At 40.8% G+C, this 22,576-nt stretch overlaps 2 protein-coding genes across 3 annotated transcripts in view; one reads left to right on the forward strand and one right to left on the reverse strand.

Moving 5' to 3' along the window:
- Positions 1-22,576, forward strand: part of LOC309327038 (olfactory receptor 5AP2-like) — a gene marked incomplete at its 3' end in the record, with an annotated part of 234,818 nt that overhangs the window by 174,489 nt on the left and 37,753 nt on the right. The window lies entirely within an intron of this gene.
- Positions 1,194-21,206, reverse strand: LOC309327454 (cytosolic phospholipase A2 gamma-like). 2 transcript variants are annotated; one of them, XM_081836746.1, is made up of 15 exons: positions 20,939-21,206; positions 20,004-20,120; positions 19,692-19,834; positions 17,254-17,452; positions 16,332-16,440; positions 15,377-15,535; positions 14,162-14,215; positions 13,063-13,128; positions 11,977-12,102; positions 11,182-11,307; positions 9,779-9,823; positions 7,451-7,534; positions 6,309-6,463; positions 4,792-4,957; positions 1,194-2,453 (listed from the first exon to the last, which is right to left on the reverse strand). In XM_081836746.1, the coding sequence occupies exons 1-15, from the start codon at positions 20,960-20,962 to the stop codon at positions 2,290-2,292; spliced, it is 1,737 nt and encodes a 578-aa protein (XP_081692872.1). In that variant the 5' UTR covers positions 20,963-21,206; the 3' UTR covers positions 1,194-2,289. The 2 variants fall into 2 exon arrangements, with proteins under 2 accessions (XP_081692872.1, XP_081692871.1); XM_081836745.1 differs by having other exon boundaries at positions 20,004-20,123.

The raw sequence follows: 22,576 nt of genomic DNA on the forward strand, positions 1-22,576 counted from the left end.
GGTTTTCGAATGATTTTTGGAAGCCAAACGTCCGATGCAGTTGTCGGCTATTGTTTCTGGGAAGCCTGCACTAAGCAGGAGCTGTACCTTGGTTTTCGAACATTTTGGAAGTCAAATGGACTTCTGGAACGGATTAAGTTTGACGCTCTTGTTTTTGCTATTCATTTTGCGTTTTTGAGGCTTTTTCGGTTAATTTGCTTTTGTGACTGTGTGGAACCCAGTTCAGCTACTGATTGATTGATTGATTGTATGACTGCAGAAATGGATAAAAGCCCCCCATCCAAACTGACTATCATCAGTGCAGGGAAGAAAAAATAAATAATTTTTCATTTTTATCATCTACAATACTGTCTTATTTATTTTATAGTACAGTACATTGATTATTGCTTTCATTTTATGGATCAATGGTCTTGTTAGATAGTAAAATTCATGTTAAATTGCTGTTTTAGGGGTTGTTTTTAAAAGTCTGGAACAGATTAATTTGTTTTGCATTACTTTCTATGGGAAAGCACGCCTTGGTTTTGGAATGCTTTTGGTTTTGGAACAGACTTCCGGAACAGATTTAAGTTTGAGAACCAAGGTACCACTGCATTTTATTGCAGATATAAGGTAGGGTTGCCATACGTCCAAGAAATCCCAGACATGTCCTCTTTTGGGGGTGAACATGCCCATCCAGGAGGATTTTTACCATTTTAAGGAAATGTCTGGGGTTTGGGGAGCGGTTCAATTTCTGTGTGGGGGTGTGCATGTGGGTGGGTGGGTGGTTCGGGTTCAGGTATGGGCTCTGGTGTGGGCAGCATGGGCTCAGCAGAGAAGCTCAGCATATTTTTTTGCAATCGCGGGAATAAAAGCTCAACAACTTCTTTTGTCTGGATTTTTGCCTCTGGAAATAAACCCTAATGTAAGCTTGGGATCACATAAGAAATGTGAGCATAAGTTGAAAGCTTGGTGTACAAACTTCTGACTTCTGTGCGGCTGGAATGTATTCTACCGAAAAAATACATGAGCCGCATCTATTGATCTGTCCACTTTTGTCTCTGTCTAGCTCTAGCCACACATTCAGACAGAGAGAGCTCCTAATACAAAAGTGAGGATGAGGTGCAGCTCTTAGCCCTTTGGCAGCGTGGCCATGCCACCAGCACTTGCCTTTCAAAACCTTGTACTTACCAATAAAATCTGACAACATATGAAAGAACATTTAGGTGCTATCTTTATTAGATTAATTGCATTCCACATATTACATTCATTATAGTGGTCTTATTTTGTTTCTTCGTTTTATTCATACTTTGACTGGATGTCTCATCTTTCAGAGAGGGCTTGTTTTCTTGAGAAGCTGTGGATTCCAGTGAGGTTGTTTTCCTTTGCAAAACTTTCCTTGTATATCACGTATTTATGATAGATTTAATTGGGGGTGGAAGAGCATGCATGTTGCCTGCAGGTTCAATCTCTGACAGTTCCAGGAAGGGCTGGGAGAGATCCTGGTCTGAAATCTTGGACAGCCAGTGTCAGTCAGTATAACCAACACTGAGCAAAAATGGACCAATGATTTGATACAGAATTAGGCAGCTCCCTATGTGCTCTTCTCCAATAGAAATCAATGGGACAAGTTAGCTGCAACTTCAGTGGGACGGAAGTAACTTAATCTGAATCTTGCCTTATACTTATCCCTCTTAGCACTACACCATGTAGAAAGCTGTGTAATATACAGAACAATTAAAAGCACCTCATAAACAAACAAACAAAAAATAGGAGGGAAAGAGTTCCTTTGGACCATAGTCATTCTATTTAATCCATATAACACATTATCCAGAGAGTGTTATATCTACAATAATATGCAATATGAACTTGTTTCGTTGACAGTATTATACATGTTATTTTTTATCATAATCATTGTTATATTTTTCATTATTAGTACTATACCATCTAGACCAGGCATGATGAACCCGTGGCCCTCCAGATGTTGTTGGACTCCAACTCTGATCAGCCTCAGCTTGCATGACCAATGATCAGATATGCTGGAAGTTGCGGTCCAAACAACATCTGGAGGGTCAAAGTTCCACATTCTTGAAGCAGAGAATCACCTATGTATAAACAGACAATGCTTGAAACACACATTCAAAAAGGAAAGGAATTCTTCCTGAGCATATGTTTTATATTTAATGCAGACATTACAGTTTTGCACCCAACCAATACCCAAAAGTGATTTTAAGTTCTCCAAACAAACAAAATCTCATGAGGAGAGCCAGTTCTTTGAGGCTCTTCACAAGTTAGAAGGCCTATAACATTTGATTAAGGCCTTTGAGGAGAACCCATAATATCCTTGATCTCACCCAGAATCTTTTGATGATTATTTGCTACATTCATCTTCGCTGCAGTGAGTAGCTTTTCAATTTCTTCATCCGAGTACTTCAACTTGAAGGTTTTAAACGTTGAAGCGTATTCATCAATTTTACCTGAAAAACAGGCACATTGGAGAGTGACTATAAAGTAACTCATTACTGACGAGTTTAAGAATATTGCATTTATGGGGGGGGGAATAATACAAAACAAGATAAAAGTAATATCTAGGATGTATGAACCCTTACTAGAATGGGAGGTGAAAGATGAACAAGTGAAGGAAGTGATGGTGAAATGGGCAATAGATATAGGTAAACCTATTCAATTAGCAGCTTGGGGGAAACTGTGGAAAGAGAACTGGAGATTCATGGCATGTGAAGCAATAAAAGAAAATTATTTAATGTTCTACAGATGGTATATGACACCTTACAAACTATCTAAAATGTATAGAACAAAATTGAAAATGTGTTGGAGATGCAAACAAGCGGAGGGCACACTGCTGCATATGTGGTGCACTTGTGATACAGTTAGAAGTTTTTGGGATATCATTTATGAAGAGCAGGAGAAAATATTCAAACAAATTTTTAAAAAAGCCTTTCTATTGGAAATATTAGAGTCAGATATTGCAAGGGAAAATAAGAGAATATGTGACAGCTGCAGCAAGAATTCTAATTGCCAAAAATTGAAAACATGAGACAATCCCAACAAAAAAAAGAGAGTGGCAAGATAAGTTATTTGAGTATTTAGAACTGGCTAAATTGACAGAAGCAATTAGAGATCAATCCAAACAAAAATTTCAGAAAGAATAAGGAAAATATAGTGAGTATCTGAAAAAGCAGTGCCCTCAAATTAGGTAATACCTGGACTTGTCTTGACTAATTTCCGCAAAACAAATTATGGTGTAAGAATGTAAGATAAAGAAAAAAATAGAGAAGAGGAATTGTGAAAGAAGCAGTTGACTAAGTATACAACCGGACCTGCGCTGAGGATGAAAGAAGTCTAATAGAAATGAATAAGAACTGAATTACTGATGTGTCTGTAACATCTACATTGCATTTGTAGTTGTAGTATCTTTTTGTTTGTTTTGTGAGTGTTGTCTGTGTTGGTGTCAGTATAATAAATCAATAAAATAAAAAAGGCAAAAAAAGAGAATATTGCATGTAACTTTACTTCCCCCCTGCACTTTTCTACAGAAAGAGGATCACAGCTAAACATTGAATTGCTCATTGAGCAAGAGTTGCATTATGCAGGATTCGCTGCATTCCCTTAATCTCTAGCTTTTAAAACTCTGAGTTTGGTTGCACAGATGCATCTAAGGTTTATACGCAGGTATATAAAGACATGCACTGGAGTATATAATGTCTCATGTAGTACAATGCCTCCTATTTCACATACTATCGTTCGTGATGTTGATTTCAAATTATTGATATCATATTGATAATATATTACCCAGAGGGCAAGAGTAGATCTAATATGCTTAAGTTACAGAAGGGGAGGTTTCGTCCAAACATTAGGAGAATCACATAACAAAAACTACAATACAGATACCAAAATTTTCAAAGGTAGGGGTCCATTGCTAGGCATTTGAAAAACATGGGGTCCACAGTTCTTAGCTAATTGGGGAAATTTTGGGGACATCTTTGTGAAAGATTTTCAAAAAAAGGTTAGAGAGCCACTTGTTTGGGATGTTCAAGCTCTAAATTTCCTGAACTCAGCAGGACAGTGTGGTTTACAAGGCCTGCTTTTACTCCATGAGTCTATAATAATTATGTTTTTGTAGTATTGCTGAAAGAGGAAACGTTCTATTGTCCTTTTTAGAAAAATGAATGAAGGGCAGTCTATGGATATAATAGACTGCATAGAACAATGTGCAATCGGGTGGCTTGTGAATAGGGGCTTTGAGGTTTGTCCCTATTTTCAGTTGTGAAATGTTGGAATGTATGTGGCAGGGATGTTTAATGAGGCCCCAGTAGGGTTTATCTGATATGGAGAAAGGAACCTTAAGGAAGGCAATGTTCACCAGTCAGGAAAAGGGGAAATGTCTCAGAAAGAAAGGAAATATGTAAGATGAGTTTAAACATGAAGTTCCAGTTACAGATAGGTAGCCGTGTTGGTCTGCCATAGTCAAAACAAAACAAATTCCTTCCAGTAGCACCTTAAAGACCAACTAAGTCAGTTCTTGGTATGAGCTTTCGTGTGCATGCACACTTCTTCAGATACGTATCTGAAGAAGTGTGCATGCACACGAAAGCTCATACCAAGAACTGACTTAGTTGGTCTTTAAGGTGCTACTGGAAGGAATTTGTTTTGTTTAAACATGAAGGTGAATGTGCTACCAGAGCAATTTAATGCTGGGAGGAAATGACCCGCTGGATTCTTACTTCTCAATCATTTTAATCTTTGATCATTAAAAACAAAACAAAAAACACCAAATGAGCCCCATTCTCAAGTTACCTGGGCAGTTGACTCTATTGAATAGTGGGAAATGCATGATAGTTAGGCCCTCTCCTTTGAAGATATAGCAATCCAACGGGTTGTCTTTCTCTTGCTGATCTTTCTCATCTATCTTGGGAAATTTGATTCCATTGACTTTGCAGTACTCCGCAGCTTTTGTGATGGTCTGTGCCAAAAGAAAGAGAAAACTATTTAATGCATTGACAAATCCACTTGGAAAAATAGCTGCCACTTTGCTTCCTGTGTTGCTTTTAGGGGCTCACAGGAACATAGGAAGCTGGCTTTTATCAAGTCAGATCAACAGCGCATCTAGCTCAGTATTGTCTTCACCTCTTGGCAATATCTAGGATTTAAGGCATGGAATCTTTCTCAGCTCTACCAGAAGATGCAAGGGGTTGTTCCTGGGGCCTTTTGCATGAAAAATGGTGTTCTGCCACTAAGCTTCTATATGTCTCTTTCCTAAACATCCTTTTTTTCTAACATTACCTCAGCAACTTGAGAAGTGATGTAACATTACTCCCTCCTCCAATGCTCTGTTAACATCGGATTCTCAGTGTTGCATGCATTGATACTTGACAGCACAGGAGCATAATGGCTGCAGCAGGTTTGAAGGGGGGAGAAGAATTGCACCAGAAACTGGTATTGGGTTGAATTAGGCCACAGGTTTATTGATTACATAAAACAGTAGGTTTGGCTAAGGCATTGGGCATGTATCCTTCATCAGACAGCCTGTCTGCAACCTGAAAGGAACCTGATGGTGTCAAATTGTGCTGGGGAGTGACCCACAACATGGATTGGATGCTATGACCCCGCACAGGCTGGCATTTATAGTGGTGCATTGGCCCATTGGTCCCCCAGTGGTCTCCCAGACAGTCAGCCCTCCTATACCCCTCTAACGGGGTACCCCTGTGACTAAGGATCCAGCCCAATGCTTTATTTGCCACTTTATCTATCACAGTCAGCCATGAGGGTGGCCAACACCTGTCTGCCCCCTTAAATAGGCTGGGGGCAGGCTGCTTGCAGCCCCTAAGCTCCTGCCTTTGGTTGACTAAGCGAGCACTGCCCACCTTTACCTGAGTACCCGACGTAGCTGGAGGTGGGCAGTGCCAGCCATCACCTCCTCCAGCCACTAGAATATGGCAGTTTCCTGGACCCACCATGGCCATGCCATGGTGCAACAGCTGCCCACCCAGAGTCCCAGGTGAGCGGATATTCTCAAGCAGTGTTATCTATGGAAAACTGGGATAACGCATGAGAAGAGGTTGTATCATAGTTATTTCACAGAGGGGGGTTTCTGACAACAATTGATTGGTCAGGAAATGAGTCAAAGAGTTGTATCCAACTAAGTTAAATTCAGAGTAGTGTCACTGAATTTAATGGTCCTAAGTTAGTCACATCCATTACAAGGTTTCACTTCATCATCTGAATTCCTGTTGCCATGAAAAATTAGAAAGGGAGACAAGGCGTATTTTAGCTTTGTATGCCTATCTGTCTGCCCCTTTCATAAAATGAATTACCTGAAAAGGGTCCCCAGAACTGAAGTCAAAAGACAGGATCAGCTTCACATTTCTCTCAGGGTAGAGAATAAGCGGGTAAGCAGTATTTATTGCCAGGCCAGCATCAATCAGGGACACGACATCTTTCCCTTTTAGCGCTGGGACTTTAACATCGGCTAAGAACATCACACAAAACTTCAGTGTAAATGTTTGAACCAACACAAACCTATTGGTGATTGATTATTAATAAAGCTCTGGAGAAAGATCAGTTGGGATACAAATATGAGTTAAATAGACCCAAGACAACTCTGTTCCAGTGTGTTCCAAGGTGAAGCATACTGTTCCTGAGGATTTCCATTTCCCCCCTTCTTAATTTGAAATATATCTAAAGCTGCCGCATGCATCTCCAAGTTCTCCATTAATGGAAAATGCTAGTGGAAAAGAGAAGGTTTGGCTCTATGACTTGTTAGCTGAATCTACCAATTCAAGAATTACTTTACCAGGTCTCCCCTTTTTTACTTTAAATGAAAGCTTTATTTTGAAAGGAGTTGGAAGTAGTATTTTACTTTTAACTGCTGTTTGCTAGCTGACTCTCTTAGGAGCAGGAATGCATAACATAGGAAGCTGTCTCACAATGAGCTCCTCTAATAGGTGTGACCCATCCCCTTCTGCAGAGTGAGATAATTTGTCTTTGGGGGAGGGGACACGGCCATCACTACTTGATTTTTTCCATGAAAAGTCAACCAATAGTTGACCATCCCTAGTCCAAATCCTTGCCCCATCTCTAAACTTATCCCTATTCGACAGTATCCCCATGGCATGATGATGCGGCAGTCACAGTCCGAAACATGCAGTACAGTGGTAGCTCGGCTTTTGAGTGTCTCAGAAGTCGAACATTTCGGCTTCCGAACACCGAAAACCCAGAAGTAAATGCTACAGTTTTTGAACGCTTTTCGGAAGCCGAATGTGCCACACGGCTTCCATATTGAGTTTTCCATATTGAGTAATTGCTTCCGGAAATGCATGCTTCAGTTTTCAAACGTTTTGGAAGTCAAACGGTCTTCCGGAATGGTTTACATTCAAAAACCGAGATTCTGCTGTAAAATATAAAAACTTACAATTATAAGTAAACTATCATGAATGTGATTGCAAAACAATCTTACGGTCGTTGTGAAAGAAGTTATCGGTGCTTCCCCAAGTCCACTTCAGAATACATACATTGGTTTTGTGGATGAGCATGATCCAGTCTAAATTAAATGAGATTCAGAGCTAAGAATGCCACATAAATAAATAACAATACAATAGCATTCGATAAGGCTTCCTGAAAACCAAAAAAAAGCAGAACAAAACTATATAAACAAATAAAACTGAGCAGTTCACACTGAAGCAAATAGTGCACAAAAGATTGGATAAACCATACACCTTTCAATTATTTTGGGAAATAATCTTTGAAGCCTCGGATCAGGTGATACAACCTGATCCGAGGCTAGCTTTATTAAATCTGAATCTAGATGACAATAATAATTTATTCATTAATGACCTATTAATCTTTGTTTTCAGCTAGAAATATAATTACACAACATTGCAAAGCAGCAAATAATTTAATTCCAGAGGCATGGTGGGACAGAATAAAGAACATATCCCTTATGGAGAAACTAACAAATACAAAATGTGATTTTGAAACTGTATAGTACTTATTATTGAATTCAGTGGAAAGAGCAATGCTGCCCTCTCACCACCCATGGCTCACATTGGGACAATCTGCTAAAACAGAGAGTACATTCAATTCTAAGCTACTTACAAACTTCATGTTTAACTATATAATTTACATTATATATCCATGGAATGTTTCTTGGGGGGGTGGAAGTTTATGAGGATTTCTTATTGTTCAATTTCTGAAAATACATATAACAAGTGGGTTTTTAAAAATACACCATTCAAAGAGACATATAAAGCTCATTACTATTTCACCTCTCAAACTACCCAGGACAAGGCATTACAAAGGATGGGTGCTACTACCAAGAAGGTCCGCTTCCATGTTGACATGAGGTTTTATGCAACACATTTCCTGTTTCAACACAATGGTAATGACATAGAACAGGCATAGGCACACTCAGCCCTCCAGATGTTTTGGGACTACAATTCCCATCATCCCTGACCACTGGTCCTGCTAGCTAGGGATCATGGGAGTTGTAGGCCAAAAACATCTGGAGGGTCGAATTTGCCTATGCCTGAAATAGAACAATTGTCATGAACACATCTGCTAGGAAGCAGTCAGACAGCTGGGAGTAGTCGGCTGTCTCCACAGTCACTTACAGACTCATTGTCAAAACTGTGTTTATGGAAGATAATCTTACTCGGCTACGAGTGATCGCCAAAAAAGAAGAACTCCCCCTCCCCTAACACGGAATGGAATGCTGATAAGACATTAGCAGAGAGCGGGGTGGAGAGAAGCCAACTCACTCAAGAAGCACAGGCAGGCTTGGAAAGCAGGAGGGGGAGCTTTTCCTCACTGAAAGAGGAGCAATTAATCCCCTGAGCCCAAGGAGTAGACGTATGGGAAAGGTATTAGATGGGAAACAAACCCAGAAACGTAAGGGTCATAGGTTCAGGATATTCTGCAGAACCAGGTAGCACTCCTCAGAAGGGTCAACTGAATCGTAAGGTACAGAAGCTCCGACAGAGCGTCTGAGACTGATTGTTTGTTTTGCAATAAATCTTCAAGCTAATTACGACATGTGTGCTTTGTTATCAAGATGGCAGCCAACAACCACTCCACTTGCTTCCAGCTGAAATGGAACTGCATGGGGAAGAGGCTCTCCTGGATAGATTCAGGCACTTCCATAGGGATGTTTCAGAGTACAGATGGCCATTGTAACTAACTGATAGCGTTCCTGATTTGTTAAGAGCCTTTGCAGTGCTCATCAGTACCAAGCCCATGCTGATATTCTTAATTCTACTTAGAGGTGCAAAGCTGAGAGACAGTGATTCTCCCAAAGGCACATAACAGAACCTTGCTAGCTCCAGAAGGTACTTTCTGCTCACATATGCACAGATGTGTGCTTTGTTCTAGAGAAGGGATGGGGAAATGCAGATATCATTGGACTGTGTCTCCCACTATTTCTGATAACTGGCAGTGCAGCTGATGAGATGCAGGATCTAACAACATTGGGAGGGTCACACATTCCGCATCCCTCTGCCAGAGCATTCTAAGAGGAAAAATGAAATTGAAGCAAAACATGTTGAAGAGTTTTGCACTTGCCCAATGTAAGCATGAAGCAGAATCTCTTGTACTGCTTGTACTGGTGCTTGTGGAACACTGCTAGCAGCTGTTTTCTTTCTGTTCATAGTTCTTTGGGTTCAACTCAATGAGTCTAAAATGGGGCTTTATTCAGGCATTAAAGATCCAAATCTAACTCTATGTCTATCCTCTAAATGGCACTGGCTACAGAGAACAGAAAGGCAATGCAAATAAAAAAGCAATTACTTACTTTTAATGGCTTGAAAAGGGCTGATAGATATCACTTTTATAACTCCTGTTTTCGGAAGAAAAACAACCATTTGAGAACTACAGTGGTACTTCAGGTTACATGCGCTTCAGGTTACAGACTCCGCTAACCCAGAAATAGTACCTTGGGTTAAGAACTTTGCTTCAGGATGAGAACAGAAATCGTGCAGGGGCAGTGGGAGGCTCCATTAGCCAAAGTGGTGCTTCAGGTTAAGAATAGTTTCAGGTTAAGAACAGACCTCCACAATGAATTAAGTTCTTAACCCGAGGTACCACTGTATAGACCATCTCAACAAGCAGCTTGAAGATACCGCAGGGAGATAAGACATATCTTAAGCTTCTTAAATTCCCATGGACACATTTTTTGGGGGGGGGGGTGTTAGAAGAAAAGCAATATGGCTGTTAATTTCACCAATATATGCACTTTTCTGTGAATTTGACATGTTCAACTTTAATTGCAAAGTGAACTGAATTCCTCCTCCATCCCTACTCAAAAGTAAGTTCCATTTCATTGAAAGGGGCTCACTCTCTAAAAAGTTGAACAATGTCCCATCCCTGCAACATTTGCTAGTTGTCTTAAAAATAAGCTGATCCATGACCCTCTAAATAGGAAACTGTGTGGTTTATTGGATAAAATCCAAATTACACCCGCTTAACACCCCCAGCCCCACCTAGCTCCAAAATTGTGGTTGTCAGACAAGCATTGTAAAAGCTTACAAACATCCACCATCCTTGATTGCCAGTGATAAGTTTGTGTGACAGGAGAGGTCATCACATGGCTGGCAGAATGACACATTTCTAAGCCTTTGAATTGGCTCAGGGTTTCTCTGGGATTTTAAAAAACGAAACACTTTTCATTTGGAGTAGGAAGTTCACTTCTAAGCATAAGCAACAGGTATGGATGTTGAAGTCTATTCTCAACCCTAAAAGAGTGATCCTGGGTTCCAGCCATTCTCTTTTATGAGGCCTTTCCACTCCCCTTGTATTCCATTTCTCTTTTCAGACTGTTACTGTACATTCTGCAGCTACTGAACATACTCAGTACTCATCAGGCCTTTGGGGGGAGGGTTCCCAATTAGTAGTTTTGTTAAAAATTAACAAAGTGTGTGTGTTTGTGTATGCGCGCACGCACGCACAAGCACACACACACACACACACACAAATGTGCATGCTTGTATACATGTGCATTTGTTGCAAACTCCATACTGGTATCTCTCTCTCTCTTTTAAGTGGCTGTTGTTTGGGTGCAATAGTGTTAGCACTTGTCACCTGAGTTTGCTATTAGGATAATTCTTACACAAATAATAAAGTGAGCACCAGCATATATTATATTACCAAAACCCGATTCCCTAACTTTGTAGCGAGTCACTGTCAGAAGGTACTTGCCTCCAAAATCATCATGCAAAGCTTCCCACAGTTTCAAACATGCTTCCTCTTTTGCCTTTTCATCTGCTGTCGTCCAGGACTGACGCATCTCTTTGAGCACCTTATAGCTTTTGCTGGTACTATGGACTTCACAGAAAATAGAGAGGCATGGTGAATAAAGGCAGGATGAAAAACTAAGCAACAAAGGGGAAAGAATGGGTTATTTACTCCCAATGGACAGCTACCTGTATTAAAATCTGCAATAACTCATATATATATATATATATATATATATATATATATATATATATATATGAGATTCTATGATATAAGGAAGGACTGTGGAAAAATGGCTTGGGAAATATATAAATATGATAATATTAATAACTCTTCTCAGAGTAAGAGAAGGAGGACAGCCTCATAATTGCTTTGTTGAAAAGTAGAGCATGCTCATAACATAATGGTGCAACAGAGGTCAGGAAACCGCAAGTTTAAGTATACTTTTAGGGATGTTGTAAGTCTCTTAAGTAATGGTATATATTCTGTTTGGAAAGTAGCATTGTTGCTTTTCTTGCAATCTGTTTTTATTTAAGGCATACTTAGTTATAACATTAACATTTCTCTTCCTCACACTTTTTGTTGTAATTATATTTTGGCAAACTTGAATTTTGATGGACAATAATAATAATAATAAAGAAAATTAAAAAGTTAATGGGCATATCTAACAGATTCATTAATTCCAGACAGCTTACTTTATTCACAAAGCACCATACTGCTTTCAAAAGGAAGAAAATACGTTGCTTAGAAATCACTTACCTTTCAGGAGGTTCTCTAAAAGGTCAAAAAATCCAGTTGCTGCTGCTGCTGAAGCATCTAATATAGACAGTTGCAACTCCAAAATATACTCATAAGCCTTGCAAAGAAAACTAAGTGCCTGGTACTCTTGAGAATGAAACACAACAGGAAAGTTGGTTACAAAGGCCAGCCTGCTCTCTATTTATTCTAAACGAGCTTTTTACAGTAGCCATTTCGTTCAGATGTCCAGCAACTGCTATCCCTCCACCTCATAAACACAACAGAACTTTGTGGGGAAGGGATAGCTTCCTTTGCATACTTTGCCTTTAACATTTCCATAAGATCCAGGACCAGCCCAATATATATTTCTCCCTTAGATAGAATAACAAATGGCATGCAAAGCTGACAAAGTCAATTTGGCACCTGAGGAACAAAAATCTCTCAAGCACCCCTTCTTGGGAGCAAGCCTATATTAAGCATAAATAACTAACAATTTTCTGTTTTTTCATTACATCCAAAATTGCTCTGCTTAAAAGGGAGGACCACTCCTGAGGAGATCTCAAAGATAGATATACTTTCCTGAACCCAAACTATTGAGGCAGTTGCGAGCCACTACTCTAACCTGTGCTTGGCCTAAAGTTTCACAAAGATCTGCTGATACTGCTTGGTAACAGGGACTTTCTGGTGTGTACTGCAGAGAGAAGTGCAAGTTGTTCATAATCCATGGGAACCTTCCAAATTGTCTGAAGACACAAGTCCATAGAACACCAGAAATCCCAGTAGAAGGTAACTGTAGGAATGGGTGTGGGTGAATAGGTATCTGTTCAGGGATGTGAAAGAATGGGAGGAAAAGAAAGGAGATGGGTTAGAGAGAAACAAAAAGGTTTCCATTGTTGTCTCTCTGTGTTTCCTGGTTTGTTGCTCTCCCTCCATGTGGTGAAGAGGTGACAGAGGGAGAAAGTGTGTCCCACCACCAACAACAACCATTTTACCCAAAGAGAATGTCATTCTTTGGCCCTCAAAATATGGTCCACTCCTGGTTTATGGTGATGACTGGGATCTCAAAAAGATGAGGAAAGAAAACTGATGAAAGGAAACGTGAGTTACCTGGATTCAGTTCACGGGCTTTAAAATAAGCTTCTTTGTCCTTTTTTAGCAAATCCAGTAAAGCACCTTGAAAGACAAATCCTTTTGTTAACACACATGTAAGGCTTACTTTCTCATATGTATCATTGTTTCATTTAATATATTATTAAAATTCTGCCCTGCACTTCCTCCCAAAGGAGACCAGAGTAGCTTTACTACAAGACGTCAGGGACTGGGCAGAGGAGGAGGAATGGTGGAGACCGCCTCCCCATCCTGACCCTTCCAGGGAGGAGGAAGATGGTATAGATTTACAAAAGGGGGCTGAGCTCAGAGACAGATGAGGGGGAAAGCTGGGATATCATGGGAGAGCTGGAACAACACCCAGCTGACACGTTGTCATTAGAAAGCATTCCAGACCCTCCATCTCCCAGAACCCAGCGAGCCTCAAAAGTAGGTGCTTGGGAGACATCTAGTGAAATAGATCTGCTAGTACACGGACCTTTGGCTGTGCAAAGGAATTTCTGTCAACTCTTCTATCCCTGCATACTCCCTATGCCCCAATATATCTGTTCTGGCCAGTCCCCCAGCTTTCCAGAGTGCATTTGGAGAGGGAGCAGGGGAGGGAGCAAGCAGAAATCCTTGTGCTAGTGGATCTATTTAGTTGCATACCACCCTATGTTTACATTTAAGATAAATTATGTGTGTTGTTCAAGGAGAACAAATAGATTTTTGTGATTTCATGGCTAAGGTCTGAGTTTAGTACCTGGCAAATGCTGTTTCATCATCATTGGATCTTTTAAGAGTCTGACATGGGTTTTATTATAATTAATTAATTAATAATCAATACCACCCTTCATCCAAGGATCATAGGGGTGGCTTACAATATAAAAAGGGTATAAGCATTCAGGAAAGCTATTTTTTGTCATGTGTTTTAAAGATTTTTGGACCATGAAGACTTTCCACAGCATGCATGCAACTTAAGATGTGTTTTAAAGAATCATAGCACTATTGTTGTCTGTCTATAGCTCCTGAACAAGGAGCTCTTAACTCAGAAATGTGTTGAGTCACAATGAAGAATTTTGCTTCGTTGAGCAACAGAGGCAAAAATGTAGCAACTTACCAAGGATTTCCTTCTTAATTTCTCGTTCGCTTGCCAGAGCACTTCCCCATAAACCTGAAAATCAGGAAGAGATGGCTTTTTAACAGTCTTTGGCAGTCTTTTTTCCCCTAAAAAATGTTTAGGGGTACTCTGATTTTCCTACTCATATTGAAATACTGCCCCTCAATGGAGCCAAACTTAGATTCCCAAAATGTTTAGGCGTATGTGTACCCCACCTTCCCCCCAGAAAAAAGCACTGGTCTTTGGTGTAAGTATAAATGTCCAAACCTGATGTTTAAAGCTCATATAGCATTTAACTAGCCATGTTTGAAATGGCTCCATCCTTTGAAAAATTATAAAGATGGCAATGCACACATCATAGTCTCCTTGGTTATACATTTTCCCATCTTGTCTGCTCCAGGACATGTTGCTGCATGAACTCCTCTTATGTACCCCATAAACCTAGATGGTTTCAACACTACAGTGTTGTGAATATGCATGTTAAGGCTGCAGTTCTAAACACAGTCCCTAGCAAGTTCCAGATGAACTCACTTCTGAGTAAGCATGGATAGAATTCCATTGCTAAACCTCTCAACTGATCACACACCCACTCTATTCTTTGATCTTGCAAAAAGAGAGGAAGGGCCATGGCACATGTTTTGCATGCAGACTATCCCAATTTCAACCCTTGCTGTCTCCAGGTAAAGCTGAGGGTGGAAAGACTCCTGTCTGAAATGTTGGCGAGCTGTAGCCAATCAGTATAAACCAGGGATGGGAAACCTCTGACCATCCAGATCATCACAGAAAGAACTCTCACCAGCCACGTCCAACATAGGCAATGTTGGGGGATAATGGGAGTTGTAAGCCTGTGATGTCTGGGGCCCAGATTGCTAGAAGAGATAGTACTGAGCTGAAACAGCATGAAGCCAAATGGACTTGATGTGAAGTTGCTTCTTGTGCGTCTTTAGAATACCTTCAGAGCAGAGGAGGCTGGTCCATTAGCATGAATGGAGCACTGTCCATCAACCTCAAACTATACTCAACCTGCCCCCAGCTCCTTCTGTCTTGCCACCAATTGGGTGGTAGTATTGACTGTCATTGGGTCTAGCTTCATTTACACCTGGTGCCCCTGCCCTCCACCCCACCTGTTCCAGCCACCACTGGTTCAGAGGAGGTTATTCTACTTGGCATTCTGAGAACGACAGGCTTCAAATAAGCAAAACTAGGTTGGCAAACCTTGAAGGTAGGTAATATCTTTCTCCTTTTTCTTCTTGCTTAGTTCTCCATTTCTAAACAGACTTCCAAAGAGTTTGGTTTCGACATATCCTGCTGTACTGTGACCCCCACCTACGCCAGGAGCCCCTGCATCATGTGGGGTAAATTCAAACCAGCTGCCTGGGAGGAAAGAAGATAAAAGAAAGTTAGAGAGAGAGAGATGAGAAGAAAATCCCAAAGTGCTAATGAGAACAGAATGCCCAGAAGACAAATGAATGGGAAACAAATCAGCAAAGAAAGAGCTGCCAAGAAATTCCATCTAAAGCAGAATGCAAAGCGATTTGGAAGGCCCTGTGCAGGGGAAACACTTGGAGGGATTTTGAAGTGAAGTTGAAAGGAAGTCAGCAATAACCATGAAATTCTTTGGGCAAGCAGGGACGTGCTAATATCCAATTGCTCAGATGAACTTGCTAATCTCTGTTTCAGTATCAGGGTGGGTAGTTTTACCCACAGAAATACACAGCAATCAGAGTGTAACCCTTGGGGCTGCAAAGTCGTTCCTCTCCCATGATGATGTTGGGGATTTTGGTAACCATTCTCAGTTTCCCCAGGGAGAGCTCTTCAATGTAACCTCACAGACAAGGTCATCTTGATTGCTTTGCCCGTGCTGGTATATTGAAGAGCTGCCCTCTGGAATATTTGAATTGGTTTTGCTGCTTGTCTTGATTGATTGATTGATTGATTGATTGATTGATTGATTGATTGATTTACTTCTTTATTTTGGCAGGGAGGGAGATGGATCAGCTCATTTTAAAATCAAATCTGATGTGGTCCTGGGTAAGCTGGCAGAGTTTTGGCACTCATTGGTAGCCAGCTGGCTAACACTGTAGGGTGGGCATGTGGAGAAAGGCCTTAGTGAATGATACCAGTGGATGGGAGAAAATAATAAGAGAAAATGATATCGTCATGTTATTACCTATGTGGTGTCCTTCGTATCTGTGCTTGTCCACAGCTGCATAGATGGGATAAGGATTTTTCCCATTCTCACATGATCTCTTGTGTTCAGTCAAGTTGCGTTCATCAAGCTGAAAAGACATGGGTTTAGTTAATTGACTTTACTACTCTACCTGTTCCCCAACTGTCAGGGTTTGCTTGTGTGTAACATTCAGGGATGGGGGAGAAATTTGATTCAGTTTGCATTTGAAGACGAACTGATCAAATCTGCACTTTCTGAGTGTAAGTTGAGAACCAAACCACACACACAAAATTCACACTTGTCTGAATTTTGCAATGCACCTCTTCGATAACAAATGTTCACAAAAATGCATATATTAGGTAGAAGTGTGCATAAAAATGAATATATATAAGTGAAAATATCATGTAGACTGCATGGTATTAGGATGCATTACTTGCAAAAATAGGATAAATCTGCATTAAAATGCTGGATAATTTTTATAAGGTTACTGGCCACTCTGAGTAGAGAGTGAATCCACATGGTTCTAGATTAAGAAGCTATAATGACACTGCTTGCCACATAGGGAAGTGGTCAGTGGTTCCTGACACCAACCCACACTTGACTCTCATTCTTTCTTCCCAGGGGTGCATCAGATCATGGTTGGCCAACTTGCAGGCAAAATCTCTTCTTCAAACCCTTCCTGTCTAGCTCCAGACAACACTTTACCATATAATAATCCAGAGATGAAAACAAAATTACCTACCTAATTTTAGTGCTTCTGAATATATGAATGGATTTATATGTTTCATATGATATATAAGAGGGCCTTGAGGGGAAAAGTGTCCTGGTCACTTTTGGTAACTGCTAACTTTCTTTATATTCTTGTTCAGTTTAGGTCTCATGTGGTTTTAAAAAAACATTTTTTAAAAAAATCTCCACCTACCTCCTTTAGCATTTTATACACAATAAAATAGGACCAGAAATCAGTCAAGGAGTAATGTTCATCTTTTGAGGCCTCCAATGCAGCTTCTGTTGCCTTCTTCAAATCCCATTTGCCATTTACAAGTGTTTCCTTCTGAAGTTTTTCCAAGGCCTCTACTTTTTCAGCCCAGTCTTCATTTTTGTAGAGAGCTGACATGCACCTTTTCATGGAACAATATAAATATTATGATGAGTTTGTGGAGGGGATGTAGGCTGTATATCTGGGGTCCCCAGCTAATTCCTGGATCCAGCATGGATTCAGTTCCTGGACTAGGCAGGCTAGCTTCCTGTTGAGGTAATGGTCCTCTAAGTATGAGCCATTATGATAACAAAAAAGTGGCTCTGGGTCAGATAAGAAATGGGTGGGGGCCCCTTCCTCAACCTGCCGGTACATAGAAAGATAAAGGCAGAGTTGAGACTTGAGTGATGTGTGCTAGAAGCTTGGCAGCTGGGAGAGATAGACCCATGCCTGATTTCTGTTGGACTAGAAGGCTGCAGCTATGGGAGAAGCAAGACCCTTTTGGGGATGTCAATGCTGTAAACCCCTCCATTGTGAGGGATGGTTATATATGTGTGTGTAAATAAACCATATATCCTAAAGACACCACAGTTTCGACTGCACCTCATTCCAAAGGAAACACAAACCCTGAATAATAAGCTTCTGGAATCCCTGGGATTTTGTACCTCTCAGAGATTGGATTGACATGCAACAATATGTTTGAAACAATGTGAAGGAGCAATGGATTTCAGACACAATCCTATTTTGAAATATATATAAGGTAAAGGGACCCCTGACCATTAGGTCCAGTCGTGACCGACTCAGGGGCTGCGGTGCTCATCTCGCTTTATTGGCCAGCATGACTAAGCCGCTTCTGGAGAACCAGAACACCGTTTACCTTCCCGCCGGAGCGGTACCTATTTATCTACTTGCACTTTGATGTGCTTTCAAACTGCTAGGTTGGCAGGAGCTGGGACTGAGCAACGGGAGCTCACCCCATCGCGGGGATTTGAACTGCCAACCTTCTGATCGGCAAGTCCTAGGCTCTGTGGTTTAACCCACAGCGCCACCCACGTCTATCTATATCTATCTATCATCTATCTATCTATTTATCTATCTATATAACTGTCAATTACTCTAAGGTGCTACTGGGCAATTTTATTTATTTTTTCATATATTTTGATTGTGTCAGACCAACACGACTACCTACTAATTTTGAAAATACTCGAAGGACTAGCAAATGAAGAATGTTCTCTGCAGGTCAGAAGCTTTAACAACTCTCTTCCTTTTTAGTTTCAGCTTGGAGTATATATGCAACCAGACACACACTTGAATGAACTTTCATGAGTGATAAAAGAAGTTACATTGCAATCAGCTGGGATTAAAAATTCCAAGTCTACAGTGTTCATTCATATGTGATAAAGAGTAAGTGTACAATATAGTAACAGTTGAAGAGTCCCTAAGCTCCTTTGGTCCCACACAGTCAATAAAACCATATATCATGGCAACTGGCCCTAGCTCCAGCCTCCATGTATCCAGCTCTACTGACATAAAGCCCATTCTGTTCAGTGTGCAGAAGTCAGACATCAGAGTCAATGCATGTGATCACACCCCTCTCCATTCACTGACAAGACATACAGTGGTACCTTGGTTTACGACCATAATCCGTTCTGGAGGTCCATTCATAAACCAAAACAGGCCGTAACCCAAGGCGCACTTTTGCCAATGGGGCCAAAAAAGTTGTTCATAATCCAAAAAAAAGCAGCTCATAATCCAAAAAAGTTCACAAACTAGGATGCGCACTTCTGGGTTTGAATTGGTCGTAATCCAAAATGGTCGTAAACTAGACTGTTCACAAACCAAGGTACCACTGTATGCACCAGAGCATGAGAAAAGGTATTCTTTGGTGTAATAATTGCTTACCAATGTGACATCCTTATTATTTCTCTGTGTTGCAGGATGTTTCTGTAAAATGACTCTCTATATGCCAGGATAGTGAAAACTATTTTTTTCACTATGCCAACACCACCCACTCTTTCTTGTGGGGAAGTGTGTGTGCCCTTTGTCTTGCACAAATGATTTGTGAAGACTATATATTTTGCATTTCCAAGATCCTTTGCCCATGAATAGAGCCTAAAATGAGACTGTGTTGTGGGGTAGCTGTCTTTTCTGTAATTTAACATGTGAATTACAACCTCTTGTCATTACCACGTGAGCCCAGTGAAAAATGTAGCTTTGTTAGGCATGTTGCTTTTGCCTTGCTGCCATGGGCTGAGTTTGATCTTGTAAATGCTGATGGCACAGAGATTTTTATCAGTTGTGATAAGGTGTTGTGCCAGAGATTGCAGCTTCTACCACATGCCACAGCTTGCTTTTCTCATTAACCATTTATATTCACTTACCAGGTTGAACCTGATACCCCAACCAAGTACATAATACAGTCCAGGAGATCATATTTCTTCAGCTCCGTCAATGTCCCATAAAGGGCAATCATGGCCCTCAGTCCTCCTCCTGACCCCAGGACAGCAATATTTGGGGTTTTGTCCTGGTGGAAGAAAAGGGAGGGGACTTAACAAATCTCTGTTTAATCAAGGAATGAAAAAATAAAGTGTGTGTTTTCAATACCCAAAGCATACTTGTTTTACACAGCCTGATGAAGCTTCTGTTTGATCATTATAATTAATTGTTATTACTAATAATAAATGAAACCCTACCACATCATGTGGAATCCCAAGCTTGGCAAGGCATTTCTTCACGGGTTCTTTTCTAGTAGCAACAGCTGCTTGTTCACCCTGTGTGAGGGTTTGAATGATCCGGACTTCAGATTTTTCCTGCTGAGAAATGAAATGGGGGGGGGGGAGGTTTCTCATGCTAGGAAATGCAATGACACCATCTTTTGACTATGAAAACCAAACCATCACTTGGGGAAATTGTTTCAGTGGCTCTAGTTTCTCAGGCCAGTATAACAGTCTCATCAGTGGATTAAGTCAAACCAAACTGGGCTAGTTCAGATACATCAGTTGGTCTTGTGTTAGTGAGCTGCCGTCTTGTACATTCCCTGCACTTCCTCCTTCCTTCCAATGGTCCAGTTCAGAACTTTATACTTAATTGGACCATTGGACTATCTAGTTTCAGGATTGTCTCCACTGATGGCCCGTGGCTCTCTAGATTTGCAGACAGGAAACTTTCCCAGCCCTACCTGGAGACCCTAGAGATTGAAGCTGGGAGCTACTGCATGCAATACAGATGGTCAACCACTGAACTATGTCCCTTCCCCCAAGTGACAAGATAACCTCCCTGGAATTGAAATCTTAATCCATTGGACCAGATAGCAGAGTTTTGTTTTTTTCTTGCATTATTAAAAGAGGGAGAGAGAATCTGGCTTCCCTCTCTTCAGCCTTCAAGCTTCCCAATACATCATTCTGCATTATATCTAAATGGACCCACCCTTTCTTAGATAATCTGAGATGCTTTGGTCCTAACTTCCCCTTGCCATGTTTGAGGCACAGCAAAGAAAAGTACAGACGAACCCATTATTGCTTGTAGCTTAGCATGCATTAGAATTAGAGGACTGTTACTGAGTAGAACTTATTTTCGCTTGGAGCAGAAAGCATCAGGCACTGTTGATTGTAAGGTAGATATCGCTTACCGTCCTAGGTGGAAAGATGTTCATCTCCTCTTCTTTACTGATGCTCAAAATGAGGAAGCAATAGCAGGGGGGTCCTGAATACAGTGAGAACAAAAGCACCTCTTGTTTCCTGTTGCTTCTGCTTTTCTCCAGTTACTTTAGAGCAACAAACAGCTACTTGGTGAGACAAGAGGAAACCGTTCAGTCACTCATCTCCTGTTACTAAATAGCACTGGATGCCAAATGGGCAGGAAGGAACCTGCTGCTGGGTTATAAATTGGGCTGGGCTGAATTTCAGTCTAACCCAATTTAAGAGATTTTAGGAGTGGGTGTGGGTGAAACCCCTTCTGAAGATCAGGAGGGAGGGCAATGTTCAGGTGGGTTGGCACTTTTGGGTGTGGAAATTTACTGGCTTTTTATGAGGTGGCAATGTTCACATTTATCTTTCCTTCTCCAGAGCAGATAGTGAGACAAATAGCACCTTTTCAAAGCCTATAGCAACAGAGCTGTCAAATGTCACATAAAGCTGGCTTGTCCTTGCTTTTAATGTTTATGTAAATAGAAGTGACAAAAGAGAACCCCTCATCACTTCACAAAAACCCAGTAAAGAACACTCCCCCCCCCCAAACATCATCTGAATCCCACCTTCAAAGTTGTTCCCTTCAAGGGAGACTGAGGGCACTTCCCCATGGCATGTTATTATGGATTCAAATTATTTATTAGTTAATTTCTCCCAGCATCCACACACAATCATCCTCATCAAAATACAATGTCATTTCCCCCTCTCCATTTAATCCAGATTTACTGTTGCTGTTTTTATTCATTCAGTTACTGGATTTTTCATTGAAACAATAAATGTAAATTAAATGCAGAAATAATATGGGGTGGCATTTTGGCAATAATATAATGCAGACACTTTGCAAGCTTTCCACAAGCAGCACTGAGTCCACAATAAACAGCTGTATGGAACTACCCTGAGACTCTAGAAAAGGAAGAGGGCTTCATCCTGGCAGTTATGGTAAGATCCCGTAAACATTTCTGCTATTCTTGGCTTTCAAATCTTACAACTAGATGGCTTAATGCACTGTTCAAAAACTTCTGCTGGTGCAGAGATCCCAATTTGGCTTGGCATGCTGTCTGAAGAATAGTCTAGGGTTCAAGGTACAGATTTATATGATGGAGGAGTTGGGAGCAGAGAGTTTAATTTGTGGCAGCCTCACCCCAGAACCTCTCTATCACCAGGAGAATATCCCCAGACTTTGCTAAATATTAACTTCTTTCAGAGGGTGTGCAGGATTCCTTATTTCACCAATACAAATTCCAACATAAAACGTTGGGAGGTGGAGCTGTAGAAACACTGATATTCTGAATCTTCTTAAAAAGGGGGGTACTACTTTACAGAGGTATGGAAGGTTGGGTCAGAACTAGAAAGGACAGCTAACTGTGGAGAGTGGAGACAAGAGAAAGAGCAAGTTGAAATGTAACTTACCCAGCCACAGAAAACTTCAACCACCCACAGAAGATTCTATCACTTGTGTCTCCTGGAGGGCTTAAAACCAAGGAAATTTAATAGAGGGCGGGGACACAAAAGTTGGCAAGAAAAAGTTAAGTCCCTGTCACAAGGGCAATCACGGGGTAAACTCTACCAAGGCAATTAAT

This window comes from Podarcis erhardii (genome assembly GCF_964252035.2).
Source record: "Podarcis erhardii genome assembly, chromosome: 13".
NCBI lineage: Eukaryota > Metazoa > Chordata > Lepidosauria > Squamata > Lacertidae > Podarcis > Podarcis erhardii.